A 24915-nucleotide genomic window follows, 5' to 3' on the forward strand; every position below is an offset into this window, starting at 1 on the left:
TGCAAAGCGCTTAGGATAAAGCCTGATACAGAAGCTTGCTCAGGAAGAAGCTCTAGTTATAATTGCTTTTATCATTATGTGTTTTGGGTGGGTGACGGTGAGCCCCAGGGCAGGGGCAAAAGGGATAGGGAGAGAGAGGAACCAACACAAAAGTAAGCCCTGGACAGGTGAAGTGACTTGCTCAGGGTTGCACAGATGACACATGACAGAGCTGGACTCGAATGTGGGTCTTCTAACACCCACGTGGCTTCTCAGTTCACTGCATCGGGGCTGTTTTTCCAGTTTCTGAAAGGTTCTTATTTTTTTTTAATAAGGAGCCAGTTCTCCCTCCTGCCTCCACCCACACAAAAATAAAAAGGATTGAAAGCAGGAGAAGTTTTAGTTGGAGCAACAACTTCCTGGCAGCCAGGACAACAGAACACTGGTTTTAGAATCTCCAGCCTGGAGAAGTTCAAGAGGAAGGTCCCAGGTAGTTGAGCCTTGCGGCCACAAGCTGATATCCATTGGGCTGTATCTGGCTCACAGATGTGTTTGGTTTGGCTAACCTTTAAAATATTGGGAGGCTTTACTAAAATGTCAGCAGACCCAGCAGTGTGGGCGAAGGCAACCCTCGGCTGGAGCTGATGAGCTGGGGCATGTGTCCCAGGCCTCACTACTCCCTATTGCTTCCCTGAGCCCGAGGCCGACTGGTAAGGGCCGCTCACCAAGGGGCTAGAGGGGTTATTTTCTCACACTTGGCCTCCTTCTGTCTTCCATGTCTCTTTTCAGTCCCCTGTGGGCCTTTGTGTCTGTGGCTGGTGGTTTGGATTCTTCTAGGGCTGAGTAGAGGGATGGATGAGACAGATCTTTTAAACTTTCCATCAATTGAGGATTAACTGATTCCATTTAGAAACGATGTCCCAGATCCAAACCTTCCTGAACCTGATTATACCTTGAATTCTAGAACGGCCCTCCTGGAGGCACCTTTAGAGATAGATAGATTTGTCCCATTTTACAGATGGGGGAATTGAGGCCACGGTCACCCTGGGAGTCAAGGGTGGAATCTCAGCTTCCCTAGGCGTCCCTGCCACGGAGGAGAGCAGGGGAGGACGGCAGCCCCGGGACGTTGCCTACTCAGGTGTTCGAAGCCCTCTCTTCCCAGGCTAGGAGGCACTGGTGCTAAGTGGCGCTCAAAGCTTTGTCTGGTGGGGCAAATGGATGAATCTGGGCCTTTGAGAAGAGTTCAGCACGCATCTCAGAAAGCCCAGCTCGCAACATCTGGTGAGACCATTTGAAAAGGGAACAGCCCTTAAAAACACACACAATCGCACTTTTATTTCCCCCCCTTGATTATAAAAGCTACACAGGCTGGTTACAGAACGGTCGGAAAATCCAGGAAACTATGAAGAAAATGAACATGGTGACTGACGAGGCCCCTGCCCCCCACGGTGCTCGGGGGTGACGGCAGTTAACACTTTATTCCAAGGCCTCTTGGCTTACGCACATCTTTACGCAGTGGAGATCACGCTGTCTGGGAGTTTTTTCTTTTAGAAACTTCCAGTAGTCAGAAGAGTTGTTCCCTTTGGGGTGAGAGAGTTGCCTGGCGGGGGGGGCTCTTTCGGGGTGGTGGAAATCTTGTATGTTCATCTGGGTAGTGGTCACGGGGCAGAAGGGTAGAAACGCGCCCCCCCCCCCCGGCCCCCATGCCCAGAGGGGACCACTGGGGACAGACCCTTTTCTGTCAGCACCATAGCAGTTTCCTCGTGTCCATCCACAAGGCCCGTGAGCATCTGAGCACCGTCCAGGCGCCAGGCCTGCAGCGGGGTCCATGGGGCCCCTTGGGGGCTCCTTTTCTGCTGCTAGGGAGGGGCTGGAGGGCGGCAGACCGGCTGGGGGTGGTCTCGCCTTCTCCCTTTTCGGCTTTGTGCTGGAACAGTTAAAGGCCCAGCCTGGCTGCGCTGGCTGGGGAGGAATGGAAACACGTCGATTAAGTTTCACGGAAATCATTTTGAGGGGCCCGTGTCTGGCCAGTGGTGTTTGGGTTCCTGAGGGCCCAGGCTGGGCTGCCCGATTGGTTTTGAGTGGAGAGGGGCCAGCTTTCCTTCCTGCAGGCTCCTGGGCTCCTATGCTGTGTGCTTACCCGCTTTCTTGGACAGCTTATGAAGCCCTGGGGTTCAGGCCTGTAGCAGGTAACGCTCTGGCCAAGAGCTTGGAGTCCCATTAACTTGGAACATTCTTGTTTTTTACTGGCTGCCTCTTAAATCGTTCCAGTGTGCAGCCAGCGAGCCCATCTGTGAAAGCCGAAGGCATCCCATCTGTGAGCTTTAGTCTGCGAGAAGTAAACAGCTTGAAACACTGCAGGACAGGCGGCAGGGAAGGCCACCCTGAAGGCTGGTGGCTGCTGCTGGTCCCGAGGGGGGCAAGGCCGTGGCGAGCAGGGGAAGAGGGCGGGCCTCACTGGCCAAGACCGGGTTGGATCGTGGCTCTGTCTCTCTCCTGCTCTCTGCGAACTTGGACGAGGTCAGCTTCAGTTTCTTCATCTGCAGAGCGGGACGGTCCTCCTCTGCCCCAGGACCACCGTGGGGCTAAGCAAGAGAATGTGAGCGAGTACAGGGCCCGGTGCACAGCAGGCGCCTGGAAGCTCTTGTTATTCTTGGGGTGACAGCGGTAGGTTCAGGAAGGGGTCAGGAGGGGGACATGACTTCACACAGTGGTGGGGACTCTAACTTTGTGTGACAGGAGGAGTAAAAACAACAACAAAAAACAATCACAAAAAAGGCAGCAACACCTTTTCCTTTTCTCAGGACCCCTGCACCCATCATCTCCCTGCATCTGCAGAAGAATCCTCTGAGCAAGATAGGATAGGCTCTAGAATCCCCGTTTACAGATGGGGAAACTGAGGTACACGGAGGCAGAGATGGTTGAGGTTGCTGTTGCCCAGAGGTTGGCCTGCAGACCACAGTCGGGACACAGGCTGTCACAGACTGGAGCTAAATAACACAGAGTCATGTAGTGGGAGACTCAGGCCCTTTGAATCTCCCTCTGATATTCTGGGGACCCCCAGAGAAAATCCCCCTCTCACGATAAGATGTCTTTACCACCTTTCTAATGCGTGGCAAGCTTGCTTTGGAAGAAAGAAAGAGAAACTTGACGAGCCTTCAGGAGGTGACCACGTGTCCTAGAACTTACTTTAGAAAATGTATTTGCTCTCATTGCTTGCTTTTTCTTAAAAAAAAAAAGTTTATTTTTATAGAACCAGAACAGTAAAAATGAATAATAAGGGTGTACTTATTATATAGTTAGATATTGCATTATTTATAGAAATATATACTAATATAAGGTCTATCCTGTAGCTATAATAAGAAATACATATGATAAATATAAATATATTTATATAAAGACAATAATACCAAACCTGCCCAATGCATCATTGAAGTTCCCTTCCCTTTATGCCAGTTGCTGCTGATTTTCCACGTAAAGTGCTGACGTAGTAACCATAGCAATGGCCACAAGCGTAGCAGTGACGGCTGTTCCTGAATGAGCACCTACTAAGTGTTAATTCTGTGCAGAGACCCTCCGTGTCTTACCTCATTTGGTCTTGCTCAACCGTTTAAGGCACGTGCAATGCCAAGCTCCAGCTTTCCCAGTAAGGAAATTGAGGCAGAGAGAGCTAAGCCCTCGCCAGGCCACATAAGCAGAAAGTTGCAAGAGCAGGGATTTGAACTCGGGCAGTCTGGCTGCATTCTCATAACCAGTATGGTGGCATTGAGTCTCCGTTTAAAATGCAATTATGTAAGTTTTTTAAAAGTGAGTGATTTGAAAAGCAAAACAAAACAAAACAGTGCTGATAGTACAAATGGTACTTGGATATGCAAAAATTCGTGAGGATGCCAGCGAACGATTAAATTTCCAAAACCGAAACGAAACAAACTTAGCCCAGCTCAACGTGCACACAAGGAAAGGCCCAGAGAGGGAAGGCGCCTGCTCAAGGGGGCACAGTGGTGTGGAACCCGGGAAATCGAGTGCCCCCTGAGAGGCTGGGTGGAGTGGGGAGGGCTGCTGGCTTATCGACTTCGTGTGTCTGCGTGTTCACAGGTGTCAGCCGGGGTGCTCTAACTCTGTTCCCTCTGTTCCCTCTGCTGTCCTCAGGCTTGCGTGGGTGGGGGTAACTCTCGGGGTTTGGCCTTGCTTTGGAAGGGAAGAGCATTAGAAGAGGTGGCCAGGCCAGATGAGCCGTTCCCTGTTCTGCCAACTTGAAGGCGCCCCTCCCCCCACCCCTGACCTTGCCTGGTGCTCAATTGGAAAGTAGCCCTTCCTGGGCATGCGCACTTTTGACATCAAGAACCCGCGGTACATCATCCCCACTGCGTTTACGCCATGTCAGTGGTGAGACCCTCCTTCCTTCAGAATGGGGGCTGTAGACATACCTTCATTCCTTCTACACATAGTGATGGGGTCCTACCCTGTGCCCAGTGCTGTGTGGGTGCGGGGGCAGAGTGGTGACCCCGACATTGGTCCAATGACCCTGGGCTAGCGCCCCCTGTGTTACAGCCTCCTGGCACTGGACTCCTGCTGGGGTGAAGTGACATATTCCTCCTCCTCAAAGCCGGTGTTTTATTTCCCTGTCTGAAGGGACCTCATTTGTAAAAATGATTTTCAGTCTCAAATAAGCTCCCTTTATGCTGGATTCTAGTTTATTCTCATCTTGCTTTACATCGCTCAGTGACAGATGGACCCAGAGCTTGCAAGCAGTCTGGGCCAACCAGAATGGCTTCCATTAGGCATTTTAAGAGTTGAAAATCATAACCCATGGGTTCTCTGGTTTTGTCCAAACTGTTTTACAGATGGAAAAACCCAGAGAGGGACGTTTCACTTGTCCTTCCACAGCACTTACTGAGCACCTGTTTTGGCCCAGGCCCCGTGCCAGGAACGGGAGACCCTTGGAGAGGAGGAGCCAATGCCTCCCGCTGTTTCAGGGCTGCTGAAACAAATGGTCCCAGACTTTGTAGCATAACAGCACCCAGTTACTATCTTGTAGTTCTATAGGTTGGAAGTCCAACGCAGGCCTCACTGGGCTCAAACCAAGGTGTTGGCCGGCTACACTCCTTTCGGGAGACTCTAGAGGAGAATCTGCTTGCCTTTTCCAGCAGCTCGGAGCAGCCCGCGTTCCTGGGCTCTTCCTCCATTTTCACAGCCAGCAACATGGCATCTCTCGGATCCTTCTTCCAATGTCCCATTTCCCGCCGACTCTCGCCTCTTCTGCATCCTCTCACACTTTGGAGGCCTCTTGTGATTGCATAATCCAGGCTACTCTCCCTACTCAAGGCGGGCTGATTCGCCAAGCTTATTCCATCTTTGCCTTATGGGGAAACAGACAGACAGATTCTGGAGATTAGGAAACAGGCATCTTTGGGGGTGACTATTCTGCTTACCAGTCCTGTCCTCAGGGAGCCCAGAGTCTTTGAGGGAAACGGCAATCAGGGTGGGAGCCGCTGTGATAGGGGCGCTCTAGAAGCCCAGAGAGCCTGGTGCAGGTGGTGTGGGGGAGGGAAGTCAGGGGAAATCCCATGGAACAGATGAGGGCTGGCCTGACTCTTGAAGAATGAGAAGGAGTTAGCCAGGTGGAGAAGGAGTGGAAGTGGAAGGCATCCCAGGGGGAAGGAACAGCACGTGCAGAGGCCTGGAGGTAAGCAAGAGAATGCATGCAGCGCTGTGGCCGAAGCATGAGAGAGGCAGAAGGACTGTGGGTTGAGGCCAATGCCAAGATCACAGGGGACCTGAATGCTTTCCTGAAGGCAGTGCAGATACTTCTGCATTTAAGAAAGATCACCATGGGTCCCTGGTCCAGCATGGTCAGAGGTGAGGCAGCCTAGAGGTTGGATGGCAATAAGGAAGGGATTCAGGGGAAGAGACAGAGGCCTGGGCCAGGGGAGGGACAGGGGAGCAGAGCAGAGCTGGTGGGGGAGCTGCCGGAGGGGAGAAGAGTGGTGCATGTGGCTGAGGGTTGTGTGTGAGCAGAGGAGGCAAGAGGAGGGGTGGGAGGATGAGCCGATTTCTGGCCTACGAGTCTGACTGGACTGTGGGGCCGTCACTGAGGTAGGGACGTCGGGGAGGGGTGGGTTTAGGGACGTATTGAGTTGGGTTTGATGTGTTGATGAGCTGTGCCTTGTGGACGTCTAGGGGAGGCGTTCAAGGAGCAGCTCATTCTGGGAGTCTGGATCTGTGAGCTCACATGTCAATTATATTAATTTATATCAATCAGTTATTGCTGTGTAACAAACCAACCGAAACTTGGTGTTAAATAAAACAGCAATTACTTATTATCGCTCATGCACCTGTATGTCGATGCGTGTGGACATTGCCTGCAGGTCGGTCTTCACTGATGCCTCAGCTTCACGCTGCAGGTCTGCAGGTCTGTCAGATGGTGGGATTTGGGGATGCTGACCTCCCTGTTCCCTCTGGCCCTGACCTGAATGCCCCCCCATTCCTCCAGGAGGGGGATGACATTGAGCAAAAACTGCAGGAGGTGAGGGAATGAGGATGTCTTGAAGAAGAGTGTTCTAGACAGAAGGAGCTGCCAGTGCAAAGGCCCTGAGGTGGGATGGTGCCCAGTGTGTTTGAGGAACAGGAAAGAAGGCCAATATGGCTGGAGGAGATGAACAGGGGTAGGGGTAGCAGAGGAAGTCATCAAGTTAGCAGTGGCCTTAGTCATATGGGGCCTGGAAGGTCATGGAAAGTGGCCACTACATTTAATATTACTGCTATGATCACTTTTCATACTCTCCTCTTATCCCCCACAGGACCCCCCATCCCTGGACGCAGCCATCCAGCACGCCCTGGCAGGCCTCTATCCCCCTTTTGAAGCCACGGCGCCCACCATCCTGGGGCAGGTGTTCCGTCTGCTGGATTCTGACTTTCAGGGGGATGGGCTGAGATTCCTCCTGGATTTCCTTATTCCTGCCAAGCGCCTGTGTGAGCAAGTGCGTGAAGCAGCCTGTGTAAGTTGGAAGGGACAGCGGGGCTGGGGGACAAGCTCTCCGGGATCCAGGGGGCTGGAGGTGAGCAGAGAAGGAAGTGGGCTGGTGCGCATCTTGTCTCAGAGCAAGAACTAAGTATGTGGGATGGTTCTCCAGGTACCATTGCTCGCCCAAAGGGAGATGTCAGCCCCCTAGGGGAGCAAGAAGCTCTCTTGGCCCTTTGCTCTCTGATATCTAGGAGTTAATCACGTTTATCTGTTCACCAGCAGGAAAGTAAATCCTGGATAAAAGGCGCCCTTGTGGGATGCCCCTGGGAGCCTGCCCCGGGGCTGGTATTGTGGGCATCACCAGGCTGCCTTGGCTGAAGTGGGTCCTCTTTGGGGAAATAGCGGAGAATATTCCAGATCTTTCCTGGAGCCCTTGAGGACTCAGGACTCACTTTTGTCCCAGGAGACCTCTATGAACCCAGATTTCAGGGAGGCCTCTTTAAGGCAAAGTGGAACGAAAGGGTTTTAGGTCGTTCTCCTTGGCTGCAAATGACAGATCTTTACTCAAGGTGATCTGGCCTCAGTCCTGAGTTGATACACCAATCAAACCCCTAGGGGTTTCTGTCTCTCGTCTCTGCTTCTCCTTGCTTGCCAACATCCTTCTTACAGTTAGATGTCCCCACAAGACTGGGATCAATTCCCGTCCTGGAGAGGAGAAAGAACTCTTCCCCATCAACTGCAGATTAAAAAGTTGCCAGGAAAGGTCCTGATTGGCCAGGTTTGGACTCGATGTCCATCTCTGGACCAATCACTGCAGCCAGAGAAATGGGATAGCGGGGCTGGCCAGGCTTGCATCATACGCCTACATCTCTGGTCAGAGGTGGTGACTGTTCCGAGGGTGGGGACAGGCCTTTGGAGACCAAACCCTCAGACGCCCATTGCAGGAACTTGCCCACACCCTTCCCGCGGTTGCCAACTGCGCCCGCTCTGCTGTTAACGCCCATCCCCCCGCGGCCCCAGGCTCAGGCATCACTGAGAGCTTCGTAGGTCCCGCTGGCTTATGTACATCAGGGACGCGATGCACCGGGAGCAAAAAATAAGAGTGGGGACTGTGCACATCATTTCAGTGGTAGCAAAAAATTGAATAATGGCAGCTAAAAGCTCAGGTCTCAGAGCTAGAACTAGAGATGGTTGGAACTGGAAGGAGACTGAGATGCTTCGTTTCACGTGCTCGGTGTGGCTCCTGGCTCGCAGGAACAGCGGCACACACAGTCATTGTTATTGCAGGAGAAGGAAGATGCTCGCCCAGCACCTGCTGCCAACTCCCACTTCTCCACCCTGACACTACTTCATGCAAATCCTGCCCCTCCCGACTCTTCCCCACGACAAGCTCTACAACTCCCCGCTTCCCTCTTTTGGCCGTTAAAACTGCATTTGCACGGTCTCCTTCCCCATTTCTTCCAGGAACAAGGGTCACAACCTTTTAAGTTCTCTATTTTTAATTATAGGTGATTTTAATTGTAATTATAGGTGAATTCATACCACCTCCGAGCGGGGGGTGGCAGGAGTGAGGTGCCCCAGGTTCAAAGCCAGTGTCCGTCACTATGGGGCTGGGGGATCGCCCTCCGAGCTTCTGTTTCCTTAATGGGAAAGTGAGAACGTTGATAACACGGTACCTACCTCCCAGAAATGATACACACAGCCTGGCACAGAGCCTGGCATGCAGTAAGTGCCTAGTAGCCGTTGGCTGTTGCTATTCCTTCTTTCTCCCCTGGAAATAACAATGTGCCGGCCTCAAAGCCGGCCCTGACAACGGCCAGCACCCGGGGCAGCCAGCGCCCTCCGATGAAGTCCAGTGGGGGTCCATTGTGAAGGCGTAGGCACAAGTCCCGTTTATGATGCTTTCAGTTGTGTGACCAGGAGCAGCTCTTTCACCCCTCCGAGCCTCAGTTGTCCTCATCTGTAAAGTGGGGACCATGATGCCTAACCTCTCTGCCCCACCAAGTGATGGTGAGGTTCAAATAAGTTGATCATAACTGTCATGTCTATGGTGCGTTGCAGTTTGCACGATAACTGCTGGATTGTTCTGCCCCGTTCAATGAGAAAGTGAGGGAAAGCACGTTGTCAACAGCAGAGCACTCCGTCAAAGTCAGACTTGAGGGGTTTACGGATATGAAGGCTCCCAGTGAAATCTACAGCGTCACGGACGGGAGCTGGTTTACCCACTAGGGGCATAAAGGGGGGTCAGTTTTTATTCTGGCCCCAATTTTTTTTTTAAAGATTTTATTTATTTATCCGACAGAGACAGAGACAGCCAGTGAGAGAGGGAACACAAGCAGGGTGAGTGGGAGAGGAAGAAGCAGGCTCATAGCGGAGGAGCCTGATGTGGGGCTCGATCCCAGAACGCCGGGATCACGCCCTGAGCCGAAGGCAGACGCTTAACCGCTGTGCCACCCAGGCGCCCCCCCCCCTTTTTTTTTAAAGATTTTATATTCTGGCCCCAATTAATCAACCCAGGAAGGACCTGCTTCTTTAGTGGGAACTTTCATGTCATTCTCTGGAGCCCTCCCAGACACATGCCCGAATTAGCTAAGATTATCCAGGTTTTGCTCCATCCACAGGACTCTTTTTCGAAAGCCAGGGAGAGAGAGAGACCTGTTTGTCAGTCTGGGGGGGCTGTTCCTTCTATTGTTGCCACATGGTGTTGCTGTGGGACGTGGGTCCCACACAGCCCAGTGGAGCGGCTCCAGCAAGAGAGGTCAGTGTCCAGGACACCTGGGTGGCTCAGTCGCTGAAGTGTCTGCCTCCAGCTCAGGTCATGATCCTGGGGTCGTGGGATCAAGCCCCGCATCGGGCTCTTTGCTCAGCAGGGAGTCTACTTCTCTCTGCCCCTCCCCCTGCTTGTACTCTCACTCTCTCTCTCTGGAAATAAGTAGGTAGAATCTTTGGGGGAAAAAAAAAGAGAGAGAGAGAGAGAGATCAGTGTCCAAGCCGCTCCAGGACCCCCTGCTGTGTCCACCTGTACAGAGAATTGCTGGCACCTCCTATTTAAAAAAATAATAATAATTTCTGCCTCATCTGCTATGTCCTTACTCAGTAAAGGAAAATAAATAAATAAGTAAATCATAAACAAATAAATAATAAACATTCAAGCCCAGAATAGTGGAATGTTTTTTTTTTTTCCCAAGATCATCCAGCAAGGTAGTGGCGGGGTCAGATTTCCTGGTTTTTCATTCAGTATTGTTTCTACTTCACCCACTCTGTAATCTCTCTGCTTCAAAATTAGAGAATGGTGTAAATGCAGTAATTGCCTTGCTTATGTTTTAATGGAAAATTCCCACAATTTTTCAAAGGGTAAATGTCAAAGGGAGAGGAAATTAATATTTATTGAACACGCACTTAGAGTATGCCAGCCATTGCGTTGTGGGTTTTTTTTTTTACATGTATATAAAATGTCACTTAATCCTCATACCAACCCAATTGTATGATACATATGATTATTCCTATTTGCAGATGGGAAAATTGCAGATAGGGCTTGAAGCAATTGGCACAAATCAGCGATTCAGACCTTGGAACCCATGTCTCTTCCTGGCTCTAAAATGACGGGCTCAGACTCGATCTGGGTTGAGAGAAGTTTTGGGTGGACGGGGAGAAGGGACCGTGACCCAAGCAAGACGATCCTCGTGGGAAAGGCACCCACTCAGTAGCGCCTGCCACTCAGAGCTTTTTTGGGCAAGTAGGCTAGCAAACATTTGTAAGGTCAAGGTCAGGACTAGGGTGAGGCAGGAGAGGAATTTGCTCTAGGGGTGGTGTGACTTGCAGACCCTGAGATGGGGCCCCTTTTGCTGCATCCTGAGGCACCTCTCTTGCCTCCCCTCCCCCTCCCCGACCTGCTCCAGATTCCATCTGGGAGAGGGAAGTAAGCAGACCCTTGGGTAGGGTCTTTCAGGGCGGGATTCTCTGACGTCACCCTTCTGTCCGCAGGCCCCGTACTCACACTGCCTTTTCCTGCACGAGGGCTGGCCTCTGTGCCTGCGGGGTGAGGTCGTGGTGCACCTGGCCCCCCTCAGCCCCCTCTCACTGCGCCAAGGGGACTTCTACCTGCAGGTCGAGCCCCAGGAGGAGCAGTCTGTCTGCATCACGATCAAGTGCCTCTCCTTGGACCTCCGCACGGTGGACACAAAGCCTGTCCCCGTGTCGTCCTACCCTATACTTTTCACCCCAACGTGGCTGGAGGCCATCAATAGCGACTTTGAGGGAAGCCCCTTACACGACTGCCTGGTCGCTTCGGAAGATGGAATTGCCTCTGTGCCCTGGACCAAGATCACCAGCCCGGAGTTTGTGGATGACAGACCCCAAGCTGTGAATGAAGCCTCCCTGCCCTGGGGGTCCCTTCAGTTAGAGGCCCTCGATTTGAGTCGCCCTCCGGAGCCGCAGCAGCCCAGGTCCCCAGGCAGCCAGGTGCTGCTTGCCCGGAGCTTGGCCAAGGGCAAGGGCAGGACATACGGGAACAAGTACCCAGGACTCATCAAGGTGGAGCCAGCCAGGTCTGCGGGGGTGGCCTTTGGGATGGACCATGTGGCCAGCCAGGATTTGGAGGGAGACTATGTGGCCCTCCTGGAGAGCAGAGGAAGATCTCCCATTAGGGAAGTGGAGATATCCAGTGGCTGTCCTTTGGGGACACTGGAGGAACTATCCAGAACTAAGGAAGTCCCTTTCTCTCAAACGCCACCTCTCTCAGGGACCAGTGGGGGACCTTCCTTGAAAAAACGGGCTTCTGAGAAGCCAGCAAGCTCAGAAGAGGAGCCCTGCATTTTGGGCTTGAGGAGAATGGTCAACCATAAAGTTGACTCCCCCACCCACGACTCCGAACACCAGCCCCAGGAGCCCTACCTCACTGTCCTTGAGAAGCCACTGCCCTGTGCCTCTGGCCTCATGGCAGGTGGTTCAGAGAAGCCAGCTTCCTCCAAGATGCAGGGACTTCTGGGAAACCCAGAAAATATGGTGCAGCCCAGGCCTGAACCAAAGCAAGCATCCTCCCTGCACCTGTGCCCAGCTTCCCCTCCTGAAGCTCCGGCCCCTGAAACCAAGATGGAAGAGAGACCCAAACTGGGACATGGGAAACCTCCCAAACCTGGGACTGGCCCCAGTCAGAACACCTCCTCTTCCAGATCCCCCACTCCTGGGCTCAGATTCTCCTTCTTGAAAGGGCAAAGGCAAGCCCCGGGGCCTCCAGAGAAAGCCTCATTCCAGCACGACGGGCCCTGGAAAGTCTTGTGTTCACTCTATTCTCCCAAACCCCACCGAGCCAAGTGCTTGGGGAAAGGTAAGGCGTGCACTTGCTCAGCTGGACAGGGGACTATTCTCTGGACATGACCAGGTGACAAGGAGGCACAGGTTGCCAGGGACAGAGACACCCCCCCCCCCGAAACTGGCTCAGTCTCAGGGCTTTAGTGCACAGGTGGCATGTCAGAGGCTTGAAGTCTCGGGGATCTGGAACTGAGCTGTATTGAGCCGGCCCAGGTCCACAGCCAGCTCGGTCCCACACCGGCTGGCTGACCTTGGTCAAGGACTCCTCGGTGCTGTGCGGGTCTCACCTGCCTCACACCGTTGTTTTGAGGTTCAAAGACACACCAGAAGTAAGGAGCCTAGGGGCACCTGGCTGGCTCAGTTGGAAGAGCGTGTGACTCTTGATCTCAGGGTTGTGGGTTTGAGCCCCATGTTGGGTGTAGAGATTTCCAAATAAATAAATAAACTTAAAAAAAAAAAAGTAAGGAACTTAGCATAACACCTGCCACGTAGTAGGAGATGAATAGCTGTAAGCTGTTATTATCAGTCAGAAGGTGCCAGAAAAGACATTTCCTCCGGGGAAACCCATATTCTCCTTAATACCCTTTTCTTTGTTGTTCTTCCCCAGCTGGAGCAACTCAGACCAAAACATTTGGCCCAGACGCTGACTCAGGCCCACTGACCGGGGAAAAGGCTGGCTTCCCAGAAGGCCCTCCTGAAAGAAGCCCCACTCTCGACGAGGAGGCCCCAGGCCCTGAGCCCAGGATGGGGGCTCTGAGTGTGGAGATCTTCAAGTCAAGGATAGCATGCCTGCCAGGTCCTCAGGGATCACGGGGCAGCTGGAGGTGGAGGGGAGGGTGACAGGGTGGGGGTGGGGGTGGGGGGAGTCTCTGAGCATCTTGATGCTGGTGGATGTGGAGGAGACAGAGAAGGTCCCGGAGGCTTGTGTTCTGGACCAGGCCTCCCTGGGACTCAGGCTCTTCATCTTTCCAGCGAAGAAGTTGGATTATATGAAAGCAATTTCTAGATATCCATCCATCCATCCATCCATCCATCCATCCATCCATCCATCCTACTTTGCAATGAGGCAGCCAGGGTGGGTGTCTTAGGTCAGTTCCCTAGAAGCAGGGCCTAAGACAGGGATCCTTGGGAAAGTGGCCGGTTGAAGGTTGCTCTCAGGAGAAGGGAAGTGAGGGAAGTAGGACGGGGCAGGGGACGAGCTGAACAAGGCTGTGGCCTGACCCCATGAGGGTCTGGAGCATGAATTACACTTGGGGGGCTGGTTCCATTTGCAGGTGTAGGAGGCTGGTCTTTTGTACGCTTGGGTCTGTGGATCATCACCCCAGGCTGATCCTGGGATGGGGATGCAGGGTGAGCCCGTGATCCGGTTCAGCTGAGGACAATTCTCCAGAGAAAGGGACATTCGTGAGCTAATACAGCCAACAGCCAAGAGCCTCTGGGGGATGGGTAGCTAGCCCGAAGGGAGCGGAGTGGGGTGTTATCAGCCTCTAACAGAGAGGGTGTCATCACTTCTGTTGACTATTTATTCATCTTGGCAATAAATATGTCTTTAATACCTGCTTGTGTACAGCCAGGCCCTGGGCTTAGCACTGAGGATTCAGCGGGGAACAAGTCTGATGTGTGCTCTGCTCTCAAGAAGTCTATAATCTCATAGTAGAGAAAATTCAGCAGGTTATTACAATCCAGTGTAAACCAATGGCAACCGCGGAGGGCAGACGAGTGCCCTGGCCCAGGCTGGGGCTGGAGGAGAGGTCAGGGAGGAAGGAGCAAGCAATAGAAAGCTCAGTCCTAGCCGCCTGGGTGGCTCGGAAGGTTGGGCATCTGCCTTCTGCTCAGGTCATGATCTCCAGTCCTGGGATCGAGCCCCACGTTGGACTCCCAGCTCAGTGGAGACCCTGCTTCTCCCTCTTGCTCTGCCCCTCCCCCTGCTTGTGCTCTGTCTCTCTCTCAAATGAATAAATAAAATCTTAAAAAAAAAAAAAGAAAGAAATCTCAGTCCTAGAGCATGATTAGGTGTGATCCAGGTGAAGGCAGAGGGGAACAGTGTTCCAGACAGAGGGAACAGGATGTGCAAATGTCTAGAGGCAAGAGAGACCACAGTGCTTTCTTCGACTCCCTGTCTTGAAATTCTATTTTACTTCCTAGACTTTGGCATCTCCATAGGGCCCTGGACATGACTCTGTCTTTTTGAAGCTCCTAGGCGTCATTGGCCGTTCTCTTCTGGGTCATCTTTGTTGAAACTCATGCTGTTTTTGCCCATATTAATTGTACACAAAGGGCCTCACAATCCTTTCGGGCTGCCATGTTCTAAACGCTCAGATTTTGTCCATCAAAAGGCCCTGTTCTGGGAGGCAGGAGACCATTCTAATTTCGGTTTTATCGGCTTCCTGTGTGACCTCAGGGGAGTCACTTGCCCTCTCTGAGCCTTGGGCTCCTCCTTGTGTAAGAGGAAAGGAAGCAGATAGGGCTTGGCTCACCACTGTCACTCTTTCCACAATGACTCTTACTGTGATTTTTTGGACTTGCAACATGCGCTCGTGGGTCCTGGGCACCTGGAGCAGTGTCTGGTGCCTTTTCTTTTTTTGAAAAAAGATTTTATTTATTTGACAGAGATAGAGACAGCCAGCGAGAGAGGGAACACAAGCAGGGGGAGTGGGAGAGGAAGAAGCAGGCTCATAGCGGAGGAACCTGATGTGGGGCTCGATCCCAGAACGCCGGGATCACGCCCTGGGCCGAAGGCAGACGCTTAATGACTGTGCCACCCAGGCACCCCGTCTGGTGCCTTTTCTGAGTGAAGGAATATTCTCCATGTTGACGCTCCTTCCATTTCCTCCCTTGACCGCCTCATCTGCAGCGATCTTGTCCTCATCACCCCCTCCCAGCTTCTCCCGCCATGGCCACCCCAGAATTACATTACCCTGCCCCTCTTCCTTGCTCACCCACCAGCCCAATTTTAATAATCTTTCAATCCCCCAGACCCTCAACGCATTGGTCCAACCACCTTCCCTTCATCCTTCCCACCCTTCATCCTGTCCTTCTTTCTTCCCAGCTCTGCTCCTGCTCGCCTGCTCAGAGACATCCTTCCGGAGAGATTCTCCTCTCTTGGACCATTCCCACCAGCATAAGACATGCTGGCATCTTGCCCATCTGTCTTCACACCTTTTTCTGACTGCCTGAAGCCAGGAAAGGTGTTTGGCTTTTAAGGATCACATGATTAGATTAGATATGATTAGATTAGATTAGATTAGATTAGATTAGATTAGATTAGACCACCTGCATAATCCAGGCTAATCTTCCAGCTAGAGGTCCTGCTTTAATGACATCTGCAAAGTCCCTTTGCCAGGTAAGCTGGCATACGCACAGGCTCTAGATTAGGATGTGGGCATCTTTGGAACCATCACTCTGCGTACCACAGGCACCAAGCCTTTGGAGAGGGCTTCTCAGGCTTTGCATGGAAAAACCCCGAATGCAGAAGAAACTGAACAGGGCCCCAGGGGTTGAAGTCTCTCCCTGAGCTCTTGGTTGCTCTGCACATATCTTTGAAATCCTTTTTGTCTTTAAAATTTCTATCCATTTTGTATTCTACTTAAGAATACATTGATATTTGTTTCAATATTTTAAAAAATGCTCTAAATGGCTTGCCAGTTATATGGCTTACCATTTCCCCCCAGACTGGGAGTGAATAATGCTGCAGAAAGGTGCAACCGTTTTTTGGTGGCTTTTGGTACTCCCCACATCCCGACTTGCTGTCCCTATTTCCACCGGAGACTTGGAGCCCGATGTGCACAGCGCAGCTCTGAGCCAGGGCTCCAGGCATTAATATTCCTGGCTCCAGCTGTCAGATGAGGGAGGCATCGGGGGAGAAGGGACCTCCCAGCTGAAGGCAAATCAGGTGGACAGCTGCCCATCGCTCCAGTGTACTCAGCCAGCATCTGCGTGCTCAGCTAGCTCTGGCTGTGGGCAAGCCCTGTTCCAGTGGTGCTGGGTGGGGAACCAGACACACAAGCTGATAGCCATGTCCCAGTGTGGAATGTTCTGAATACCAGGAGCCTCTGCCACTCAGAGTGTGGTCTGGGGACCAATTCTATTGGTATCACCTTGGAGCTAGGGAGAGATGCAGACTTTCAGGCCGGATTAGCATCAGAATCTGCATTCTAGCAGGATCCTCAGGTGCATGGAGGTTTGAGAGGCAAGATTGTAATAATCCATGCATTCATCAGCCACAGACATCGGTTACCTGTTCCAATTCTGTGCTGAGTGCTGGGATACAATGAATTTGAGCCAGGTTATACTGGAGCCCTCAGTCTTGCAGGATGGAATAAAGGCCTACATTTGCTGTAGGGGGCTGGGGTGAGAGAAGGACTTCTATAGAGGGCAGGGAGGAGGTCTTCCTGGAGGAGGTGGCATCTAAACCAGGCTTGGAAAGATGAAGAGGGTTTCACCAGACAGAAATAGGAGGGGAGGGAATCCCTGGTAGAAGAAACAGCATGAACAAAGGTGGGGAGGTGAGAAAGGATCGGGCTAGTTTAGGCAACAACAGATGACCCACCCTGGCTGGGCCATAGGTGACAAGGGGTGACACAGTATATGAGCTGTACATGTCCATCTTATCTTCACACGTGAATGTGTCCACATTTCCTTTTGTCACAGGGACACAAGTCATATTGGATTAGGGCCCACCCCCATGACCTCATTTTAACTGAATCACCTCTTTAAAGACCCTATCTCTAAATCCAGTTACAATCTGAGTTCCCCCAGGGATTAGGACTTCAACAAATGAAGGGGGTGGGAGGCGTGGGGAGGGCTCCTAACACAAAGTGAATGAAATGAGCCCGGACGAGTGTGCAGCCTCTGGGGCAACGTAAGTGCCAAGTGGAGAAGCTTACACTTTTTCCTGGAGGCCATGGGGAGCTGTGAAGGGTTTAGAGTAGGGGAGTAGCACCCCAAGAATCTCTACTGAACTCCAGTCATGGATCTACAGAGATAGGAGCTCATCTCTCCGTATGGTCAAGGGCCAGATCAAGTGTGACCCCCTCCGTCGCTGGCAGGTTAGGGACCGGGCTCTGTGCGAGGCTGGGAAGCCGCTTCCCCTCGCGGGGCCCTGGTTTCCTTACCAAGAAAATGGGCCGGGGGGACACGATGCAGTGGCTGCGAGAGGATTTCAGAGGGACATGGACAGACATCTCCGGCTTTGCAGGTTATGTCATTTTCTCACATTTAATCATTTCACGTTTTTTGACTTTCTCTCATAAAAAATTTCAAGCATACCAAAAAGTAGAGACTGTAGTATAATGAACACACACACCCATTATTCAGATTTAAGAAGTCTTTTTTTTTTTATAAGGTTTTATTTATTTATTTGACAGAGACAGCCAGCGAGAGAGGGAACACAAGCAGGGGGAGTGGGAGAGGAAGAAGCAGGCTCATAGCGGAGGAGCCTGATGTGGGACTCGATCCCATAACGCCGGGATCACGCCCTGAGCTGAAGGCAGACGCTTAACGACTGCGCCACCCAGGCGACCCCAGATTTAAGAAGTCTTAACATTTTGGCGTAAATGAAAGATCTTCATATTTTGCCCCTAAATACTTCAGCATGCCTCTCTCAGCTCTGGGGATATTTCCCCTAATAACCACAATACCATTAGCACATCTAACAAGATTAAATATAATTTCTAATACTATTCAACACTCAGTTCATATTCAAATTTCCCACATTGTCCCCAACAAAATGTTTTTCCTCTTGAGATTTATGAATGAGTATTAAGGAGAAAAAGATCAAACCCATGATATCGAGAGGATATAAAGTTAGATACGCATACACAGAGATGGACATCTTTTTAAATTTTTAAATTATGTCAAATTTGCAAACCTGTGTGAAAGAAAGAATGTTCCAGAGGCCTGCACTCCTGTGTAAGGCAGTCCTTACGAAAGTAGTTAAGTTTGTCTCCAAGACGTCCTGAGCCATAAAGGGTCTTCCCCACTTACACACTGTAGAGGGCCGTGCCCACGTGGAGCGGGCAGTGGCCATTCAGGATGGTTCTGCATGAGGTGACTCTGGAGGGCAGGGCTTCAAGCCCAGGGTGTGAGACCGGCCCAGTTTCCAGAGGCCTGAGCCCCTTTCCCCCTCTGTCCTCTCTCCTTGCCACAGCAGCCAGGCTGTGCTGACTCCCTGGGCCTCGGACTGTCACCCCTGGGGGGACAGTGGGCCACACAGCCCTGATTCCTGGAGCAGGAAACAGTCTGTGGAGAACCCATGGGTAAAAGTCTGCAAAAATAAAGTGTGAGCGCGCGGCCCTGGGCCGGGGACAGAGACGAGGACAGAGGGGATGATCCGGATAACAACGGCTGTCACTGAGCCCCTGGCTCAGTGTGTTTCTTAGGACCTTCTCAGTTAGTCCTTGAAATGACCTAACCAGCTCCGCATTTTATTCTCCCCATCTAACGGATGAGGAAACAGGCTCCGAGGCCCACCGACTAGCCCAAGACCACCCAGCGAGCCAGTGCCGAGCTGACACTTGAACCCACCCGCGTGCCCCCGCAGTCCCCGAGCTGGGACTCCCAGAGTGCCCTGCACAGAGGGGAGCCCAGAAGGAGGGGAGGCTCCCTCTGCCCGGAGGACGGACTCAGGGACGGCTCTCTGAGGAAGTGGCTTTTGAGCTGGGGCTTGAAGGCTGACTCAGAGTTCAGCGTTCACGGGGGAGGAGAGAAAGGGCATCCGAGGCAGAGGGGCCTGGAGGCCACAGAGAAGGTTCCCACAGAGAGGGCTCCACCAAAGTTCTCACTGCTCACATGTGTCCTCTCTCCTCCAGGAGGTCGGGACAGGGCAGGGAGGCCCCTGCTCCTGGTGTCAGCCACCGAGGGGGCCTGGGAGGCACCGTGGTGCACAGCCGCAGAGGTCACCAAGCTGCTGTCCTACCTGTGCACTGTTCCCAGGTAAGGGGCTGGGCCAGCTGGTCACTCGTCCCCCTTCAACTTCTTGGCCCGGAGCCCAGGACCAGGCACTGAATGGAGAGACACCGTGTCCTTCCACCCAGTCGCCTGTTCCCAAGCCAGTCCCAAGCCAGATGCTGGGGAGAAAGCAGGACAGACTTAGTCCCTGCCATCAGGGGGTTCCCAGATTAGGAGGGTTTCGGAGATGGATGGTGTGTAAGGAGCAGAGCACGGACAAGCAACTCCCAGGAGCACCAGTGTGGTGAAGAAAACAGCGGGATGTACATCAGTGGTTCGCAAACTCGAGCGTACCTCAGAGTCACCCGGAGAGCTGTTAAAGCAGATCGCTGGCTCCCACCCCAAGTTTCTCATTCAGTAGATCTTGGGCCGAAGAACTTACATTTCTCACAAATGTCCTGGCCATACGGATGCTGCTGGGCTAGGGGCACATTTTGACAACCACTGCGGAAGAGTGGGAAGGGTGAGGGATTGATTTCAATTGGGAAATCAGGGAAGGCATCCGGGAGGAGGTGATAATTGAACCAGCATCTGAATTATAAATATTTGTTGAACAAACGAAGGGTGAACCAGTGAATGAATGAATGAGTAAGAGAGTGAAAAAATCAGTATGTGAGTAATGGGTGATCCAGGCTGATTTCTAACACCTCCACTCCCCCCACCTGTGTGACTTCATGTTGGGCTGGCTGGAGAAAGGCACCATCCTTTCCTCAGGGTTCTGGCCCCTAGCCAGAGGTGGTGTTTGCTCAGGACTGTAGCTATAGACCCCAACCCAACCTAGAGGCTGTGTGGCTAGAGGTAGGGGGTGGAGGGACTGATGGAAACCTTTGGAACCTTCTCCATGCGCTCTACTCCATGGGAGCCATCACTGCCACTTGCTGGTCATTGAGATTTTTCTTCCTTTTCTCCAAGGTGGTGTGGCTGTTCTGGCCTGAGGGGGAGATGCGACCCCATTTTCTGTGCTGAGAAGTGGCCAGTGTGGTAGACAGAGTCCTGGAATCCCACCAACTTGCTGTGTGATCTCAGGGCAGTAACCTCCCCTCTCTGAGTCTCACTTGAAAAAAAGGGACGACCAAGTGGACTCTGATGACCACTGTAAACTGTGGAGTCCTGGCCCCAGCTTCATGCTGGGCCAAGCTAGAGGCTCAGATGCTCCTCACATTGGGCCCTGCCCTCCTGGGGCCTCCAGGCTGGCGGCCAGGCAGGTGTGAAAAGAAACCGCTCCCAGCACGAACAGCCAGAGGCAGGTGAGGTGCGGGTCATGAAGTCAGAGACATGGCATCGCCTCCAAGAGCCTCTTCTCACTGTCTGCCATGTCGCTGCTCTGTGCCTCAGTTTCCCCTTCTAGGGTCATGACAAAAGCAGACATTTGCATTCCTCTTACTCCGCGCAGTCACTAAGTGCCTTACACTAATGAATTCATCAGCCCTCACCACCCCCCAAGGGGCCAGCACTATTATTATTCCTATGTACAGATGGGAAGATTGAGCCTCAGCAAGAAGAAACAACTTGCCCAGGTACCAGATACTACGGCGGTGCCACAACTCCACCCCCACACTGGCCGCCTCCGTTTTATCTATGAACTCGCTGGGCTTCAGGCTTGAAGGCCTGACGCGGAGGGGCGCTTATTTTCCCAACCTGCCTGATCATCAGGATGGCCACGGGCCCTTGGAACCACACGGACTCCCTGCCCCACCCTGTACCTGCTGGGGGGATGGGGCAGGGGGAGGAACCGATTATTTCAACAAGTCCTGACAATTGGGCCTGTTTGGAAAATCCTAAGGTAATCACTGAAAAGTACAGCGCGAACCAGGGAGGGTGTTCCAGCTGCAAGTAACAAATTCCAGTTCAAAATGCCTTAACTGATAAGGAAATTTATCTTTTTTGGTCCCTGCTTTCTAGCTCTTAGGAAGAACCTCGTAAAGGAAAGCCCGTCTTTCCCAGAAGTCTCCCAGCACACGACCCCTCACTTCTCATTGGACAGAAATAGGTCATGTGACCCCCTACTTAAAGCAATCATTGGCCAGAGGAATTGGCTCTTGGCTGTTGGCCTCAGCCAATCAGAAACCAGCCCTTGGGGGACGTGTGATGCCGAGGGCATGGGATTCCTGAACAAAACCTGAGTTCTGCCCACAGGGAAGGGATGGGTTAAATGCTGGGCGATTCACCCACTACAGCTGGGACAGTGGCTTACAGGGTGTGAGAGAGCGCTGTGTGAGGTATTGTGGGAACACCAAATAGAAAGCAATGGACTCCGCCTGGAGGGAGATCATGGAGGGCTTCCTGGAGTGGGGTGGGCATCGGCAGTTGGTCTTGTAGGATGAAGAGTTCACCAACAAATCAAGGCTCTGGCAGCCAGTTTCCCTCCCCTTCCACTAGGCCCTTCCCCCTAGAAAGCCCGGTCCATCCAGCAAGACTGCCAACTCTGTTTATCACCCACAGGCCTGAAGATAAAACCAAGGGGCTGGCGGTTGTGATTGATGCCAGGAAAGAGCCCCCACACCCTGGTCTGCTCAGTGCCCTGCAGGCCACCCAGGTGAGTGGGAGGTGGACAGCCCCAACCAGCAGGTCTTGGGAGCTCCAGGGGACTTGTGATGTTCATGGAGCCCAGGGAGCTCAGAGCTGGGACCAGGAACCCCAGGCAGGTACTCTTAATTACAGGTACAGGAATCCCAGCCCAAAGAGGCCTGAAGATAGAGGGAGTTCATTGGTTCATTGGACTTGACAATCTGGAAGTTAAATCCAACTTTAAGTCTGGCTTGATTCAAGGGCTCAAATATTGTCACCAAGACCTGGTTCCTGTCTCTCTCCATTTCTGGCTGGTTCTCCTGGGAGGGCGCTCTTCTCAGCCAGGCTCCCCGCCTTGGTGGTGGTCTGGCTCCCAGCGGCTCTCACTTCTCGTGGTCTTTCATTTAAGTCCAGTCGGAAAGAGTGAAAGATTCTGTTCCCAGAGGTCCCAGCAAGTTTCCTTCAGTCTCCTTAGCTCAGGAGTCCATCCCCCAACCAATCTCCGTGGCCAGGGGAATGCAGCACACCGATCAGCTTAGACGTGGGTCCCCTGAGCCTCATGAGCCCAGAAGGACGGAGGAAGAGGTCCTAAGTAGCTGGGTTAGGCAGCAGAGGAAGTGGAAGGTTGACACATGCTTACCTTATGGTCTGATCTCCTCTTCCTTCTCCTCTTCACTTTATAGATGGGGAAACTGAGGCCCAGTGGGAACGGGTCATCTAGGAAGTTTGTAACAGAGCTTGGACCTACTGCTCTATTGACTCCCAGTGATTCACCCTCCAAACAGACAATCTGCATGTCCCCAGCCGCACCCCCCCCCCCCCCCGCCGGCGCTCTGTTTGCCTGAATCTTAGCAGGGGGCTTGGTGAAGGTCTAGGCGAAGCACCTCTGAACTGGTTCTCTCTGACAGGCTCTGGCCCCAGCCTCCATCCGTGCTGTGCTCTACCTGGGGGACAAGGAGGCTGCTCTCCAGCTGGAGACGCTACCCGACATCCAGGTGAGGCAGAGGCTGAGCTGAGCTGGGGTGCAGAATTCAGCAGCTAGGGGCCACCCTGAAATGACCCAGTGGAAGTCAACAAGTACAGGGCTGGGTGCTGCAACTCCGTTGTCCCTCTCTCCGGGAATGCCAGCAGCTCCTGGCACATGACTGAGAGTCGCAATGGCATGAAACCTATTTAAAAAGCTTCATCTCCTCGACCCTTCCCTCCCTCTTTTCTGCTGGGGAAACAGAGGCCCAAGGCCATGGGGCAAGCTAGAGGCGGACTGCGGCCTCGATCTTCCTGCCTTCCCCTCCCTTGGGTCTCTCATCATCTCTGGCTCAGACACTGAGATGATTTGGGGCTTTGCAGGGAAGAGCCCTGCTGTTTTCTTTAATTAGTGCCATGTATTTCAATCACGAGCGTGGGCACCCTGCCCTCTACCCTGCTTCAGGAAATGATTTCAAAAGCCTCCTTCCTCCTCCTCCTCCTCCTCCTCCTCCTCCCCCTCCTCCTCCTCATCCTCCTCCTCCTCCTCCTCCTCCTCGTTGGCGAAGAGACACATCGTGAGCTAGAGATGTGCGTTTCATGCTTTTATGTACTAGTGAATCCCTTGGGGACCTTGTCAAAGTGCAGGTCCTGATGAAGTAGTTCTGGATGGGGCCTGGGGTCCTGCATCTCTGAGAAGCTGGTCCGTGGACCACACTTCGAGTACCAAGGAGAACAAACAGATGGGTCCCCAAAAACCGAATCCGTTCGACCCCAAGCTTAGGTCCCTGGAGCTGGGCCTGGCATAAACTTCCACCTTCACCACCCAGGAGAAGCAGCCACTTGGTCCCTCCTCCGTGTCTTAGAGGATACTGTCAGGATTTGGTGACCTTTTGCATCAGCCCCAAAAAGGAGACAGCACCTTGGTGGGTCCTCAGAGGACAGTACAAAGATTGCAAAGAAGTTACAGGAAAAGGGTCAACTTCAGTCAATTTGTGTGATTGTCTGGAGAGCTGTGCTGGGAAGAAGCCTGCTGAGAGGGAGCCAGTGCTGTGACTGATTAGTGATGTCTGCATGGGGCACAGGCTAAGAGAGGGGCTGGATGAGTGCTGTTACTTGCCATTCCTAAGCCAGGGTCTCGTTCTGAATGTTGATTTGTCAGACTTGCCAGAGAAGATCTTTGGCCTAGAAAGCAACTCTTAAAGCCAGGGCCAGCCTTCCCTGCGGTGGGTGGAGTGGAGGTGGGGTAGGGATCTGGCAGGCCCTTCTCAAACATATGTCCCCACTCCGAATCCTCTGGTCCTCCTGACTGGCTTCTTTCATCTGCAGGTAGAGGTGGTGACCTCCCTGAAGGCTCTCAGCCAGCACGTGGACCCCAGCCAGCTGCCCCCGGCCCTGGAAGGCCCCCTCCCCTACTGCCACAGCGAGTGGGTGCAATTCTTCCAGGTGCCCGCCATCACAGCCTCTACCCCCCACCCTGACTCCTTCTCTTCCTCCCTTCATTCTCCTGCCTCAGGGATCCAGCGACCCTGGCAGGTTCAACAAACTTTTATAATGAGGGTACAGGGTACGGTTATTACGAGTTCAGGCTCTGGGCCCAGACTGCCTGGGTTCCAGTCCCTGCTCTGCTGTGTGACCTTGGGTAAGTTACCTATCTTCTCGGAGCCCTTTCCCTTGAGTACAAACGGGGGTGTGTGTGTGGTAATGAGAGTACTTCCTGAGGGGGCCGTGGTGAGGATTAACTGAGTCGATGTGGGCGAAGAGCTTAGAAGAGTGGCTGGCACATGCGAAGAGCTGTGTCTGTGCTAACTGGAAAGAAACGGACAGACATTTGTTCTGTGGGCGCCACGACTCGGAGAGCTCGGGGGCTGGGGGGGGGGAGGCAGACGCGCTCCCTCCTGAGAGAGGGAGGGGATCAGGAAACCGCCCGTGCTGGGCTCCTTCCCCACGTGATCTCAGCCTCCCCTCAGCACGACCCTGGAGGGGCATTTCCTGCCCAGTTTAACACAGGAGGACACACAGGATGGGGGGGGGGGGGACTCGCACAACAGCACACAGATTCCAGGCTTAAATGGCTCAGAAACCAGTGTTCGTAAATGCTGCCCTCGACTTTCCCTGGACCAGGGCTGCTCATCCACGGCACAGTTCACGTCTGGGACTGGATAATTCTCTTTCTGGGGAGCAGCCTTGTGCGTTGTAGCAGAGTTAGCTCCGTCCCCGGCCACTACCCACTCTGACAGGAG

At 52.9% G+C, this 24915-nt stretch overlaps 1 protein-coding gene across 1 annotated transcript in view; it reads left to right on the plus strand.

Moving 5' to 3' along the window:
* Nucleotides 1-24915, plus strand: part of KIAA1755 (KIAA1755 ortholog) — a 39979-nt gene that overhangs the window by 3391 nt on the left and 11673 nt on the right. The window contains exons 2-8 of the mRNA XM_045804601.2: nucleotides 6780-6977; nucleotides 10928-12269; nucleotides 12861-13049; nucleotides 19063-19186; nucleotides 21644-21737; nucleotides 22618-22704; nucleotides 24002-24118. Of these exons, the coding sequence (XP_045660557.2) occupies nucleotides 6780-6977; nucleotides 10928-12269; nucleotides 12861-13049; nucleotides 19063-19186; nucleotides 21644-21737; nucleotides 22618-22704; nucleotides 24002-24118 (2151 nt within the window). The remainder of the gene's footprint in view (nucleotides 1-6779; nucleotides 6978-10927; nucleotides 12270-12860; nucleotides 13050-19062; nucleotides 19187-21643; nucleotides 21738-22617; nucleotides 22705-24001; nucleotides 24119-24915) is intronic.

Source organism: Ursus americanus, chromosome 22 (genome assembly GCF_024610735.1).
Source record: "Ursus americanus isolate L20-20 chromosome 22, mUrsAme1.1.p, whole genome shotgun sequence".
Classification (NCBI taxonomy): Eukaryota; Metazoa; Chordata; class Mammalia; order Carnivora; family Ursidae; genus Ursus; species Ursus americanus.